Source organism: Eulemur rufifrons, chromosome 29 (genome assembly GCF_041146395.1).
Source record: "Eulemur rufifrons isolate Redbay chromosome 29, OSU_ERuf_1, whole genome shotgun sequence".
Lineage (NCBI taxonomy): Eukaryota > Metazoa > Chordata > Mammalia > Primates > Lemuridae > Eulemur > Eulemur rufifrons.
In genome coordinates this window covers 50,447,329-50,464,576 of record NC_091011.1, presented here as the reverse complement: position 1 = coordinate 50,464,576, position 17,248 = coordinate 50,447,329, and the positions used below count along the sequence as shown (strand labels likewise).

At 33.0% G+C, this 17,248-nt stretch overlaps 1 protein-coding gene across 1 annotated transcript in view; it reads right to left on the bottom strand.

Moving 5' to 3' along the window:
* Positions 1 to 17,248, bottom strand: part of SLC25A40 (solute carrier family 25 member 40) — a 43,041-nt gene that overhangs the window by 2,267 nt on the left and 23,526 nt on the right. The window contains exons 6-10 of the mRNA XM_069461917.1: positions 14,808 to 14,875; positions 12,539 to 12,663; positions 11,652 to 11,825; positions 8,085 to 8,194; positions 5,977 to 6,058 (exon numbers count right to left, since the gene is read on the bottom strand). Coding sequence (XP_069318018.1) covers positions 5,977 to 6,058; positions 8,085 to 8,194; positions 11,652 to 11,825; positions 12,539 to 12,663; positions 14,808 to 14,875 — 559 coding nt within the window. The remainder of the gene's footprint in view (positions 1 to 5,976; positions 6,059 to 8,084; positions 8,195 to 11,651; positions 11,826 to 12,538; positions 12,664 to 14,807; positions 14,876 to 17,248) is intronic.

Below are 17,248 nucleotides of genomic sequence, written 5' to 3'. Positions count from 1 at the left end.
TATAATGAAACAGTTACCTAATATAACTGTTTACCTAATATAGGTAACTGTTTACTTAATTTGCTGTAAATTTTAATAGTTGCAGTCAACAAAAAGAAAAAAACAGAAAAAGGGTATAAGTTTAAAGGTGTATAGAACTGGATACAATCAAGGAAGACTATATAGAAGGCTGCTCTTGAATTGATAATGTGTGTTTTTTAAGCTAATGGCAGTATTCTTCATACTACTTTCTATGTCTTAAGAATCTTTCACAATGAAAAATTTAAAAAATGTATAGAAACCTTCATGGGGTATCTAATGCCAAAGAAAAGTCCTGACAACTATTTTTAATTCAAATTTTATTGTACACAATTAAAAAAATTTTTTTTTTTCTTAAAAGAGGTTCTAAGGAAAATAGCTCATTCTACCTAGGCTGTGTTATTACAACCATTCTGAATAGATATGCTAGTCTCGAAATAAATTAGACCAGGGCTGTTTCTTTCAAAGGCATATTTTAGCTAACAGTAACATCTCACTTATTTGCAACCACTCAAATATCTGGAAAAAAATTAAAAGCTAATTTTTTAAAACTTAGCAAAATTAGATGTCACAGAAGTTCAAACACAGACCCATGAATAAACTGTTTTTATACAAAGTTTGCTTACCTTCATTTTATACATTGATTCTAAGCAGGTGGTTTTAGCCCACAGACTACTGGATGCAGTAAGTCTGCGGTCCCCAACCTCCAGGCTGCAGAACTTGCCCCCTGCCATCCATGGAAAAATTGTCTTCCATGAAATAGGTCCCTGGTGCCAAAAAGATTGGGGACTGCTGCAAAAAAAAGGTCTAAGAAGCAGGCCTATTACCACGTAAACAACGTGACAGCTAATAGGAAGACGTCAACGTCTCCGTTTGAGACCAGCCAGATGATGGGCAAACGATTCTTATACTGCCCTCTCCAGCTTCTGAGAACTGCTACTCTACAAAAATCAATGATTACACCGATGACAACCGTGAGCCACTAAGAAAGATTCAACTATGTACTATTAAGCAAGCCTGGGAGAAAAAGGGAAAGATTATAAAAAAATACTCTTCAAAAATGACTTTTTAGAATTTTGGCCCTTAATGGAGTGTAGGACTCATTATCTCAACATTTCATTTATATAAAATATCAGAATCTCTATGAAGGCAGCTTTATGATTTTTATTTAAGAGGCTGTAACTATCAACATAAATAGTATAAGCATAAGCATAATAACTATAGCAACATAACCCTCATTACAAGGTGTTTATGAATGAAATTTAACTTTCTGAAGAAAGTTAATGACAAGAACCTTACACTGTAAGTTGGCAACTTTATTTCATATTTAAATTATTTCATTTAAATTTTGGAGGAAACTGATGAAAGAAAGGAGATCAAGTAGCTAGGTATTGCTAATCTTGTGGAATTCAAGCCCCAAACTCTCTATTTTAATATCAAGGTGAAATTAATGGGAAAGAGAATGAGCAAGAGAGTTATCAACCTGAAAGTAAGCCATGCTGAGCCCTAGTGGAACCTCAAAAGTATCTCCTGCCTAAATTTGCAATATTAAAGAGCTATTCCTACAGGTAATATGCAATTTCTTACATTGTAAAGAAATAGTTTTATTATTAAATATTTCAAGTATAGAGAAAAGCATAGAAAATAAATGCTTATTTACTGACCATCCAAATTTATTACATTGTACCAACTGTATCTTTCAGATGCAGTTGAAACCCCATATATATTCCTCCCCCATCTTATTCTTCTTCTCTTCTCCAAGCTAACCACTCTCTTGTCTTTTTTTTTTAATTTTCCTTATGGAAAATGGTATTGTATTATATGGATTATCATGATTTCTTCACTTTCCTGCCAAAGGACATTTAGGTGGTTTCTAACTTTTTGCTCTTGTTAAGAAGCTTGCAGTGAATATCTCTGTACATGTGCAAAAGTTTCTCTAGGGCTTTTATCTAGGAGTGTAACTGATAATTCAGAGGGCATTTCTTGATATTTCCAGATTCTTTTCCAAAACAGTTGTTCCAAATTTATACTGTTACCATCATGGCATGAAGTTTCCAGTGCTCCACATCATCCTCAACAATCTAATTGGTATAAAATGTCCTCTGACTTGTGTTCCTTATTATGAAGATTAAACATTTTTAATAAGTTTATTTGCCAAGTGTAACCATTTTGTAACTATTCTCTTATTTGTTTTTAAACTATTATTCCAAACATTAATATTAATTTACCTTAATATTTAAATTAAAATTTTTAAAAATTTAATATTTAATGTAATATGTTCAGAGAAAAAGAAGCTAAACCTCTGGAAAACAAGCATATTTGGGTCAGGTTTAAAAAGCTGAAACCAGAGATTAAATTTTTAAAAATTAAATGTAGGCGGGGTGCTGTGGCTCACACCTATAATCCCAGCACTTTGGGAGACCAAGGTGGGAGGACTGCTTGAAGCTAGGAGTTCGAAATCAGCCTGTGAGCAAGGGTGAGACCCCGTCTCTACAAAAAAAAAAAAAAAAAAAAAAAAAAAAATTTAGCTGGGCATGGTGGCATGAGCCTGTACTCCCAGCTCTGGGGAGGCTGAGGCAGGAAGATCACTTTAGCCCAAAAATATGAGGTTGCAGTGAGCGCTGATGATGCCACTGCACTCTAGCCCATGCAATAGAACGAGACTTTTGTCTTAAAAAAAAAAATTAAATATACACTTACACACACTAGGCACTCAATAATTGACTAATGGACAAAGAATGGGAGAAGTGGTCTGAATGGGCCGATAAATCATTCTTATAAGCAACTGGCCATCATTGTATATGTAACACTTCATATTTTCTTTTTTGCTTAGAGATAAAGAATTTGGTATAGCTGAGCTACAGAATGGGGGAAGCCACTTCTAAAAAGAGCTGAGCTACTTCTTTGGTGAGGATAAACAATGTACAATACAAATAATGAGAGTGAATACAGGTTATCACTCAAATTAGAAGTGCAGTTTGCAGTAGAAATATATTTTGCCAAACCTTTAAACAACTGGTCCATAGCTGAAGCTGAGTAACAGGTAAAAGTGATCATGGAAAATTAAAACCCAACTCTTTTTTTTTTTTTTTATTTGATCTTGTTATGGGGGATACAGAATTGCAGGTTATATACGTTGCTCCTATACCGCCTTTCCCCCCAAGTCAGAGCTCCAGGCGTGTCTGTTCCCCAGGTAGTGCGCCTTGCACCCATCATGTAGGTATATATCCCTCCCTTCCCCACCCCCCCTTCCCGAGTCAGCACCTTCAAGCGTTACCAATCCCTAAACGGTGCGCAATGCACTCATTGTGTAGGCATACTCCCATCCCCTCCCCCACCCCCCACCTCAGTCTGATATCCAATTGGTGTCGTTCCCAGATTTGTATTTAGGTGATGATCAGGGAAACCAATTTTCTGGTGAGTACATGTGATGCTTGTTTTTCCATTCTTGGGATACTTCACTTAATATAATGGGTTCCAACTCTCTCCAGGAGAACCATAGAGATGTCGTATCTTCATCATTCCTTATAGCTGAGTAATATTCCATGGTATACATATACCACAGCTTACTAATCCAATCATGTATTGATGGGCATTTGGGTTGTTTCCACATCTTTGCTATTGTGAATTGTGCTGCTATAAACATTCAGGTACATGTGTCTTTGTTACAGAATGACCTTTTTTCCTTTGGGTATATGCCCAGTAATGGGATTGCTGGGTCAAATGGCAGGTCTACTTGAATCTGTTTAAGATACCTCCATAATGCTTTCCACAGGGGTTGCACTAGTTTGCAGTCCCACCAGCAGTGTATGAGTGTTCCTGTCTCTCCACACCCACGCCAACATGTGTTGTTTTGGGTTTTTTTGATAAAGGCCATTCTCACTGGGGTTAAGTGATATCTCATTGTGGTTTTGATTTGCATTTCTCTGATGATTAGGGATGTTGAGCATTTTTTCATATGTTTGTTAGCCATTCTTATATCTTCTTTCGAGAAGTTTCTATTCATGTCATTTGCCCACTTTTTGATAGGGTTGCTTGATTTTTTCTTGCTGATTTTCCTGAGTTCTAAATAGATTCTTGTTATCAGTCCTTTATCTGATGTGTAGTATGCAAAAATTTTTTCCCATTCTGTAGGTGGTCTGTTTATTCTCTGGACTGCTTCTTTGGCTGTGCAGAAGCTTTTTAATTTAATCATGTCCCATTCATTTATTTTTGTTGCTGCTGTGATTGCCTTGGGGGTCTTCTTCATAAATTCTTTGCCTAGGCCAATGTCTGTAAGAGTCTTTCCTACATTTTCTTCTAGAATTCTGATTGTATCACGCCTAAGGTTTAAGTCTGTTATCCACCGTGATTTGATTTTTGTGAGAGGTGAAAGCTGTGGGTCCTGTTTCAGTCTTCTACAAGTGGCTAACCAATTCTCCCAGCACCATTTATTGAATAGAGATTCTTGTCCCCAGAGTATATTCTTTCCCGCTTTGTCAAAAATTAGGTGACTATATGAGGATGGTTCTATATTTGGATTTTCTGTTGTGTTCCACTGGTCTGTGTCCCTGCACTTGTCCCAATACCAGGCTGAAAAACCCAACTCTTATTTAAGGTTTCTCCTTCCAAGTTTAAATGAAGAAACACTTGGGGGAAAAACAGTGATAGGTAAGGTTGAAATCTAATAAAGAAGATAGTTGGCTTGCTGGTGCCAGTGTCCATGAAGATGTACATCATAATCACATAGGGCTTATTTTCAAAATACACAAGCTAGAGCCCCACCTTAGATCCATTAAATGAGACTCTATTTGGGATGATGCTCAGGTTGATATACTGAATAAGCACCCCAGGTGACTCCAAAGATTATTTACCAACGTAAGTGACTCTCAAACTTCACTGTCCATCAGAATCTACCTTGTAGAGATTCCCATCTTTTCCCTTATCACCACCATGACCACCACCACAATCACCTCAATGCCATAGTCATTAATCATTTATGATAAATTACACCAAAGAGAATATCCCTACTATATTAAATATTTCCCTTAACTGAGGAAATAGGAATTCTGATGGAAGGAAGGAAGAATGAAACAAAATAATTTTCAACTATCAAAGGAGGACAGTTAAGACTTAAGCAGCTACAAGGCTCATACCTAAAACAGGGAAGTGGGAGAACCCTGATACAATAAAACTTTGATTACCTCCCTGGTTTTCGTTAGCTTCTAATATTAGAAGGGACCAGGTATTTGGTAGGTCAGAATCAGGGTTGTCACCAATATCCATCAGATTCATTTAATGAGGTCTGTAATCAATGTTTCTTTCAACATTATAATATCTATTTTACTTTTTATGCAAAATATTGTCACAGGTTAAAACAATTTATTTACATTATAATAGGCTTACTTAACACAATACTGCAACAGATAATTTCCCATGGGTTTGCTACACTTCCTAAAGAGAATAAATGATGACAGATGGGATCTAGTAGAAGTAAATAAGATTACACTTTTGTTCTAGAAGAAATTACAACTTACTAAGAAGTAAAAATGGGTGGGATAAAAGGGAAAAAAACACCAAAAGAAAGAAACAAAATAATAACAAATAAATATGCATATACTAACAGAAAATACATTGAGAGAAAAAAGTTTCCCAGTAATTTCCTATCCTTTCTCTTGATTTGTCCAGATTTATTTTCTTGGGATATCTGAAAGAATACTTACAAGGAGAATAAAATGAAAATTTAAAATATATGTGAAAACAAACCATAGGAAAAATTATTAAACAACTTAGCTTCTGAATGACAAAGATTATTTATTCTTCATTTAGCATGTATGAGACTTAACTGATGGCAGTTAAGAAACATTAAACCTTAAGATTTCTTAAATTAGAATTTTTCCTTATTTTAGATATTCTTAACTTAATATCTGGAAGGAAAAACAAAAACTCCATCTTAAAAATGTTTTAAATTAAACTTACTTTTATGACTTGTATAGGTCCAAAGTTGTGTCTGCTTTTGTGTTTTTACTACATCAAATGGTAAAGTTACAACAGCTGCAAACTATTAGAAAGTAAAATTAATTTAAATCAATCTTTTAATTTTTCCTAAACTATTTTTACATTCTTCTAATTAGCACATTATTTAATAAGGACATTAATGCAAATCACAACTAAATTGCAGTTTAAAATAAAACCATATAGAAAGAAAACTTTTTTATTAAAGAAATTAGATATATGGCATATGTATTTCTCACAAAAGTTTCTCAGAAAAGTTCCCTTACATTCCTGAGATCACAACTTCTAATACTCCTGTGTGTTCCACTGTTCCTTTATTTCACATGAAGGTGTAATACATATGTCAAAGTAGAAATTCTCAAGTATCTAGTAGGCATTTAAAATTTTCCAGCAAATGTTTTAAAAATAGAATAAAAAATTAAATTTAAATAAAGAGAATGAATTTTGAACTTTTAGTTCTATATAACTTTTAAAAATATATTTATATATATATTTACATATTAAATATAGTTACAATGATTCACAAATGATATTTTTTTCATATGAATGATAAAAACTACACACAAATCACATTTTTAAAACCTTTTCTCAAAATGACTTAATGCCTTAAGGGAGGTTTTGTTATTGTTTTTTTTTTTTTTAAAGAGTAATTAAATTCCTTTCATAATATTCTTACAATGTTTGATACAACAGCTTATGCAAGGTAAAATCTGGTCTCTATTGTTTTGCTTCCCAATTCGTATTTGGCCAATATGTTCATAAAATGCTCCTTAAAATAACTTATGTTTTATTTCACTGCAGCAATCTGTTGATTTAAGTTCTTGAAAGCATTTTCAAAGATCTCAGGTAAGATAAAATCAACTATTGTTTCTCCATCTCCATAATCTATCAGTGTTATACAGGCCTCTTGGATGCTTTCTAAAATGAGGTTGTTCTGGTTTTCTGACAAAAAGCCTGGACACTGTCACATTCATGTGCTTTTCTATTGCTGAGACAAATCTTTATTTGAACACTGTCAAAAGGCAGAACATTTTCTAGATCTTTAAAAAAATCATTAAAAGAATAAATTTTCTATGTTAAGTAGAAATAGCAAAATTGAGAACTTTTCTTCATATTAAAAACTGGTACAACCTCCTGAAGCCATTATTCAACAATACTAATTGCTTCTATGGCTCAATAGATTTATAATCCACTAGGATTAATCCTGACAGATCTTAAACCTGGGAATATTCATATCTAAGTTTTGAAATCAATTGAGTGGATTCCTTAGCCTAGGTTTTCTGATCTATTATTCCAATATTTTTCTGCAGATCTCTATCACTTCACTCTGCCCCTTCACTCTTGTTTTTATGTGGTTCCAATATGTTAGTGTCTCACTGTAACTTATGAGAAATTCACTTTGAAAGTATGTGGGTGTAAGAAAACTGTTTATGGCCAAGGTCATGGTGATATCAATCCACTAAAGTCCACCACATGACTACGTGACTTTCCATCATATGTAGGGTTGGAAAAAGATGAACTCTCTACTATCCAAAATGGTCATTTCAGATTCCTTCCTTCTGATTGTAATTTTTGTTCAATTTCTTTTCAAAAGTACTTAGTGGGCCAAAATGTTTCCAAAGAAAAGTAAATTAGCAACAGAGGATGAAACTGCTTTTATTCAATTATACATTTGGGAGGACATTCCATGAATTATTACGTAATCAGATCTACTAGAATTTATTGAACTAATGTATTGTAAAATATTCTGTAAATATTTTAAAAAGCACTATTTAAAGTTGTAATGTTCTAAAGTTGATTATAGTTGTAATGATCTAACAAATGCAAAAGTTTCTCAGAAAAATGTAATGTATTTGTAATATGAAAACATAAACACAAAGTATATTTAACTATTTTAATGCTTAATAATTTCCTTAAAATAGGATGGTAAATACTTAGAAAACTTTTAAAGCAGTGCAGCCCCAAAGTGCTATCTCAATATACATGAAATGCTATACAATATTATGTTCTATTTTAGTAAGACAATTATCATTTTTCTGGAATATTAGCAACAACAAAAAAAATAAACTTACAGAACCAGACAATGCCCCTGAAGTAAAGTTGATCATAAATGTTGGTTCATATAAACCAGATTTCTCACAAAACCACTTCTTTAAAATTTCATAGTTATACCAGTACATTGCTATAAAAACAGAGAATGAAATGAACACATATTTAGAAATAAAATGTGGACTTTAAAGAAAAGATTTATGAGGTTATATACTACAGAAATAGAAAAATCCTAACCTTGACACACCTTGCTTTCTACTTAGACACCCACTAGGTGGAATTTCTTTTAAAAAGGAGTGAAATTCTCAGTAATATTCTAGCAGTCTTATAAGCAAACAAACAAACAAACAAAGCATCAGTAAAGTGGCCAAAATCTCATAAGGAGAGTAGGAGAAAGGAAAAAAGTAAAGGCCAATCTATTAATGAACATCAGTATAAAGTTCCTAAAAAATTAAAATAATAATAAGCAAAGGGAAGCCATAGGTACTTCATAAAAGATTGTACACTATGACTAAGGTGGGTTATCCCAGAAATTAAAAGGTATTTAATATAACAAAAATTTTAAATGTCTTATACCATGTTAATAAAACCATTCTAATGATGACGAAAAAGCATTTCATAAAATTCAACACTGTTATTTAAAGCAAACAAATAAATTTCTTGGAAACCTAGAGATAAAAGGAAACTTCTTTAACTTAATAAAGAACATGTACCAAAATAATTAATGGTGAAATAACAGAATTATTTCCTTTTAAATGAGGAAAATGATAGGGATGCTAACTATTGTAACTAATAAATATTCAAAACTGTATTCAGCAGCAAGACACAAAGAAAATCTGTGATGTTTAAAAATGGTGACACAAAACAGTTACAATTTACATATAATATTACTGTATACCTACAAAACCAAAAAGACAAATTAAAATTAGAACAGAATTTTAAAAGGTGGCTGGATATAAGCTAATAGACAAAAATCAACTGCAATTGCATCAGCTACAAAGATTTAGAACACGTATTTTTTTTAAAAAATAGAACTTTTAAAATAGCTATCAAAAGTTGAGGGTGGGGTATACCTATAAACAAATCTATGGGAGAAAGATGAATATAATCTTTATGAAGAACATTTTAAAATCTCTACAGAAACACTTTAAAGATGATTTATTATTATAAAGATATGACATTCCTAAGAAGAAAAATAAGGTGACATCAAGGTTTTTCACAAAGCACTAGTAATTCAGTGTAGTACTGACATAAGGTTAGACAAATTAACCAGTGAAACAGATCCAGGAATACATGAAAATGTGATACTACAGAGGTGATATCACAGCTCCCTGGAGCAATTATGGTTATTCAATAAATGATGCTGGGACAACTACCTGTCTGTGTGGGGAAAATGAAATTGAATACTTATTTCAGTTCATAACTCCAAATAAATTATGAATAATTGAATGGCCAATGAAATAGAGCCCAAACTTAATAATCAAAGAAATGTAGTTTGAAGTGAGATGCCATTTTAAATTACTATATATATAAAAATTAAGAACTTGGACAATAAAAGAGTTGATAAGGGAGTAAAGCTCAGGAAATCTCCTATATTGATGGTAGATGCATAGATCCAGACAATCACTTTAGAAAGGAGTTTGATATCACCTAGTAAATTAGAAATGTATTTGTTTTTATGAACCAACAATTGTAATACTGGAGGGACATTCATAGGTGCACCAAGAGAATGTTTTTCATAGCAGCACTGTTTACTTGTTTACTCACATAAACAATAAAAATGAAGAAAACAGTTTTTATTAATATCTGTGTTTATATAAAAAGAATATATAAAAACAAGAATGAATCTTAGGAAAATTTTTGAGTTAAAGAATTTTTAAAAATAGGTAAAACTAAATTATATATTGTTTAGCAATAATAAACACATGGGAAAGCTATTTTTTTTTTTTTTTAAATGAAATAAGGCTATGTGCAATGGCTCACGCACTCCCTCAGTAATTTCAGGGCTGAGGCTGGAAGATCACTTGAGGCCACGAGTTCAAGACCAGCCTGGACAACATAGCAAAACCCCATCACTACAAAAAATGACAAAATTAGCTGAATGGTGGCATGCACCTGTCCAGGAGTCCAGCTAAGGTGTAAGGATCACTTGAGCCCAGGAGTTCCAGGTTACAGTGAGCTATGATTGGGCCACTGTACTCCAGCCTGGGCAACAAAGCAAGCAAGACCCTGTCTCAAAACAAAAACAAAGAACAGATGAATGATAAAAATTCAGTATAGTAGTTACCACTGGGGATGTTACAGTGAAAGAGCATACATGTGGTTTCATGATTAAAAAAAAACATACAATGTTTTAGCACATATATTGAGTTGGTAAGTTCACAGGTGTTAATTTTATTAGTATATTTCATAACTTATATCAGTTATTTTTATGCACTAAATATTCGACAATAAAAAAGTAAAAAATAAACATAATTGCCAGAGAAAATTATGATTATATACTGTATGTTTCCAAACAGCATAAATGAACACAAAAGTTTGGTAAAAAGTACTATGGAAAGGGAAAGATGCATAGAGACGTGGATAAGAAAGCACAAAAAAGGATTAAGAAAAGGATAAAAAATAAACAGGAACATTAATACAAGGGTTCTCAGTAAGTATTTCTTTCAGGTCTTTTTTTTTTTTTTTTTTTTGGAGACAGAGTCTCGCTCTGTTGCCTGGGCTAGAATGCTGTGGCGTCAGCCTAGCTCACAGTAACCTCAAACTCCTGGGCTTGAGCAATCCTAATGCCTCAGCCTCCCAAGTAGCTGGGACTACAGGCATGTGCCACCATGCCCAGCTAATTTTTTCTATATATTTTTAGTTGTCCAGATAATTTCTTTCTATTTTTTTAGTAGAGATGGGGTCTCGCTCTTGCTCAGGCTGGTCTCGAACTCCTGACCTTGAGTGATCCTCCCAGACTGCTAGGATTATAGGCGTGAGCCACCTCGCCTGGCCTCTTTCAGGTCTTAAATGGAAATTTTTATGATCTACAAGAGAAATACCACTAAAGCATACACATTCTGCAAATTATTGTTAGATTTGCACTTTTCATGGTTTTCTCTCTTTTTATAATTCAAAGATTAGGCCAATCACCTACTTGATTTATAGTAGTCTTTTAAATGTTTATTTTTAATAATTGAAAAAGTAGGAGTCCATATAATTCAAAGGTGGTCTTAAATGTATTCTATAATATTTTGATTTGAAATAGTTTATTTACAATTATTTAGAATAATGTTAAATGACTTATGTAGAATAATGTTAAAGATAGTTTGCATTCTCTGAATGTGAATACCCATCAATCAATGTTTAAAAGAAAATTAAACACATGGAAAAAAGAAAACGGGGTTTGAGGTATTAATAAAAACTATTCATTCAATAAAGGCTTGTAAACATCTGAGAACTCAACAACTCTTGAACTAGAAGTTTGTGGACACTACAGAAGATAACTTACACCTTTAATTATAAAGAGTTTAAAATCTAGTTAAATTAATATATGAATAATACAAAGCTACCTAAAATTTAGTAGATACTAATAGGATAAATCCTACCTGAGAAAGGTACATCTCTTAGAACAGTAGGAGCCCAGCCCCTCCAAAGGGAAATCCAACCATCTTCAGATACTTTCTTGCTAACAAATTGATACAGTTCCTTATAAGAAAATTTTTTAGACTGCATCTTGGTTCTAATCAATTCTAATGGACTTATCACAGTAACTGCACCACCTAATATAAATAAGCAAATAAAAGAAAACAAAAACAAAGTTATGAACTATGCAAGCACAGATGCAAAAATTAATATGACATGTACTTTATGATTTTTTAAACTTTTATTCTAAAATGCCTGAAAACCTTAGAATCAAATATCTAATGATGTCAGCATATTTGTACAGATTTTTTTTTCCCTTGATAATCGTATTTCTTAAAAGTCTTTTCATATATCTTAGTTTTTCTGGTTTCAACTCTTTCAAGAGCAGTTCCAGAAACGTTATAGTCAATTAGAACTATTACAAAATCTCATTCCAGTTACCGCCCCAATAAACCTCATTCCTATTCACCAAGAAAAACATTCTTCTGCATAGAGGCAAATTTACTTCTAATAAAACTCTAAATCCTAAAATCTATAAGGAAAATGATTCAGGATTTTGGCCTTAACCATGTATGGTCCCAAATGACACCTTGGAAGTCCAGGTGAATCATTCTAAAAATTCTGTCCAAGATTTGACCAAGATAGGCTGATCCTATCTCCTTCTGATGGCAATCACAATACCATGTGACTTCTGGAGTATAGATATTAACATATTAGTACATATAGTAAACTATAATGCAAAATATATCTTACCAATACTGCATACATTATACAAATTCTCTGTGAATTTGAGAATTTAAACAGAAGCTCTAAACTAAAATTAAAATGAAAATAAAGATTTATTACTTACTTCTGGCTAAAATTCCAGCAACAATTGGTATGCAGGTTTCATTTTCTCCTAATTTAGATCTCAGAAGAGCAGTTAATTGATCATAGCAAGTAAAATAAATAACTGTGGCAGGAACTGCCATCACTCTGGTTAGAAACACACACAAAAAAATATTTGTTGAAAATTATCAAAAGGTGTCAAACATATGCATATTAAATTCAAATATAAGTTTAAAAAACCTTATATTTTATACAAGTTAAAAACCATAACATAGCCTCTGAGATCAATTTTTCTTTTATTTTAAAATTAATTAGTGCTTAACCTAGTAGGCAATAAAAAGATATAAAATAGGCATCCGTCCTCCAAAAGTTTATATTCTGGTTGTGAAAACAGTTCCAATATATAGCATTAAATAAAAGCTATATAATCAAACTTAGATCACATAAAAATCACATGCTCAAGTCATAAATAGGAAAAGACAAAGTAGGACACTTCTCCATCTCCTGGACTTGTCCTGTTTCTGGTCTTCCAGATCTTCTTTCCTAATTAGATTTACCACAACATGAGAATCACTTAAATAAAAAGTACATGAGCAACTGTAAAACATTGAACTGTGTGGCCCTATGGCCCACATAGCACACCTGCTTGTAACTGGAAATAAATTACAAATAACATCACCAGAGTTATATACTCTAGTTTTGAAGGAATTCTAATGACATATTCTTTTAAAGGAAAGTATCAAAAGGGGAATTATTAATTAAATTAAAAGCTGTAGGCACCGTCATGTCATAAATATTAATACAATAAGAAAGTAGTCTGAGGCTGAGGTGAGCGGATTGTTTGAGCTCAGGAGAGTTCGAGACCAGCCTGAGCAAGAGCAAGACCCTGTCTCTACTAAAAAAAATAAAAAGAAATGAGCTGGACAACTAAAAATACACAGAAAAAATTAGCCGGGCATGGTGGCACATGCCTGTAGTCCCAGCTACTCGGGAGGCTGAGGCAGAAGGATTGCTTGAGCCCAGGAGTATGAGGTTGCTGTGAGCTAGGCTAATGCCACGGCACACTACCCTGGGCAACAGAGTAAGACTTTGTCTCAAAAAAAAAAAAAAAAAGTAGTCTGTTTATGGCCTAACTATAGGACATTCAAAGACCACTGTTTAGAATGACTAATGTTCTATATGATGAAGTTTGATGCTGACAATTTAGGAGCAGGACTGATTGGTAGCTTTGGACCTAACACTAATTTTATAACCGTAGGCATTGTTTTAAATATTTGCCTCAAAATTGATGAATTTCCTCCAATTGCCTATTTTATACCTTTTTATTGCCTACTACAAAAAGGATAAAAGACATTCTTAAAAATAAGTGAGGCAAAGAAAACCAAGTTATTATTAGATATTAATATTTAGGATTTTTACATATGATCTTTACAGTTTATCATATTAATTCATAAAATCACTAGTTAATAGAGAATTAAAATTATCTGGAGAAGGGAAAGTATACATATAACAATATATCTTACTGTTTTAGTAAAATAAAAAGTCAAACACCAAATATTTAATCTATGAGAATGAAAAAAATTACTGTCTGCTTGTGCAGCAAAAACTTAACACAGCTGGCATGGTTGCTCAACTCTTCTGTATCATCAGGAGGGCCTGTTTGCATGCCTGACCTTTGGACAACTCACAGGAATTTAGCTCTTGGATTGTTCCCTATGATAAGGTTTTTTTTTGTATGTCTGAAGCACCAAACCAATTGCTCTAGGTTGATTTGTTCGAACAATGTGATTTATGGTAAATATCTGCATTCCTATGGGGTCCGAAGTTTTGCTAATCACAGCTGGTCTCAAAGACAGAATGTACCTATATGAACAATGCCCAACAATGTCCTACACTTGGAAACTCCTTTGAGTTTCAAAGCGTTTCCCATGGCAGAAACACTTTGCACACTTTGCAGTTCATTGCCAGCAGAATAAAGCAGGTCCTATGTGATACCATGAGGGGAAAACTCTGGAAACCTATGTCTGGTCAACTCCTGGTTTGTCTTTTTACCTTACCATTGGGCTTTGTATCCTTTTGCTGTAATAAACCGTATCTATAACCTCTTCAGGTCCTGTGAGTCCTTCTATCACATCATCAAATGGTGGGTGGTTGTGAGACTCACAAAACAATGCTTCAGAAAATGAAGGAGTTCTAATATTAAAAATGCAAGACTTTGTCAAACCATGCTGATTATCAGATAAAACAAAACAACCATCTTTTAATAGGAGAAATATTAAATTTCAACTTACAGGGTAGGAGGAAGACCACTCCACAGGGATTTAATGCCCTCATTTCGAACAATTTTTAAAAAGGCATCCTAAAATTATAATTTAAAAAGTAATCAAAATATATCCCTAAACCTGATACAAAAAAATTTATAGTGATAACTGATTGGTAATTTTATTCTTTCAAGCATTTATTTCTAAAAAAGGAGCTTCTTGGATTTATGTATGTCCATTCTTTTAAAAAAGGGAATTTTAACACAAGTAAAATGATGCATTTCTGGATGATATTAACTTCTTACAGAATAAAATCTTTATTACTTAGCTCTGGATTGTTCTACTTAGGGCTGAGAAATAAAACTTTTGAAACACTATTATAAAAAAGGAAGTAGAGCAATTGTTTATCTAACAACTGGTTAGATAAACTCTCCTGACTATGAAATCAGAGAAAATATTATTAAAGCCCACTATCTGAAATCTTTAGAAAGGAACCAAAAGCAACTGAAGAGAAGTCTTCTATTGATAAACAAACTTACAATTTAATAATAAAAAGACAACAAAATTAAAAATTGACAAAGGATTGAACAGATATTTCTCTGAAGACATACAAATAGCCAATGAGCACAGGAAAAAATGTTCAATATTACTGATAATTATGGAAATGCAAAGCAAAACCACCATGAGATATCACTTCATACCCATTAGATAAGCTAACAACAACAAATACTGGTGAGACTGTGGAGAAATTGGAACCTTTACATACTGCTGGTGGGAATGTAAAATGGTGTAGCCACTTTGGTAAACAGCCTGGCAATTTCTCAAAAGATTAAACATAGTTACCATATGACCTACTAATTCAAACTCTAGGTATATATCCAAGAGAAATTAAAACACATGTTCACACAAAAGCTTGAATGTTCACAGCAGTATTAATTATTCCAAAAAGTAGAAATAACCCAGATGTCTATCAACTGATGAATGGATAAATAAAATATATTTATATAATGGAATATTATTTGGCAATAAAAAAACTGATACATGCTACAACATGGATGAATTTTAAAACAATGTGCTAAGTAAAAGAAGCCAATCACAAAGAACCGCATGTTTTTCCAGGAAAGGGGAGCCTCAGACAGAAAACTTTTAGACAGCAACCACTCTACTCTAGCCAAATACCAAAGAAAAACCCATGGCACCACCCAGATGCATACCAGCAAAGGCCAAGTAGGTAGTCTAGACTGCTACCCTTGTAAGGCTGTAATGAGGCACTATAATACCTTTGTTGGGGTAGTATCACAGAAAGTCAGTAGAGAACCAAGACTTTTATCCCTATCAGGTCAGCAATTAGTCTCCCCCACCACTCCCTGAAAGGGTGGTGTTAGAGGAGTAGTAGTGAAGAGTCAGGACTTTTGACATCACTAAACAGTAAGGAAGCCACCCCACTACATAGTCAGTGGAAATCATGTGCAGAGCCAGAACTCTCATCCCTGCTCCTCAGTAAAAGAGGTTTTCCCTCACACTGTGTGTCAATGGAGGCTGAGTGGGAAATCTGGACTTCTAGCTCTATCCAGCAGTAACAAGGAGGCATCCCTCCTCTTCCTCTGTGGTAGTACTGTCAGAAAAAGCCAGTTAAAATAGAATGTTTAAGCGAGGTTAAGAAGTTAATGAAAGAATCCTCAAAACATGTGGGGTTCAACTGAAAATCACTCATTCTAAGAATCAGAAAATGTTGAACTGAATGAAGATAGAAAATAAACAGATGCCAACACTGAGATAAAAGAGATGATAGAATTATCTGACAAAAATTTTAAAGCAGCCAATGTAAAAATCATTTACAAGCATGCTCGAAAGTGAAAAATTAGAAAGCCTCAGCCTCTTAAGAAATATATACAAAAAACACTGCAGATCAAAATGGAATTCTAAAAATTGTTCAAATAACACAGAGGAAGGCAGAAAAAATAAAACAGAAGTAGAAAACAGAACAAAGAGAAAATAAAAAATAAAATGGTAGGCATAAGCATTAATATTACTGCATTAATATAGTAAATCTAAGTATATCAATTAAAAGATGAAAACTGACAGACTGGATTTAAAACATGACTCAATTATATGCTGCCTATAAGAAATTCACTTCAATTATGATACAGACAGGTTAAAAGTGTATTGGAAAACTCAACACTTACAGCAAAGATGTCATTTTTCCCAAACTAATATGCAGGTTTAATGTAACTGCTATATAAAACTTGGCAATATTTTTTTTGTAGATACGAAGATTATTCTAAAATTTGTCTGGAAAGACAAAGGAACTCTGAGAATAGCTAAAACAACTTCGAAAAAGAAATATAAGAATAAAATGGGAAAATCAGTATACCTGATTTTAAGTTATTATATAGCTACAGTAATTAAGACTGTGTGGTACTGACAGAGCAACAGACAAAAGATAAATGAAACCAAACAGAGAACCCTGA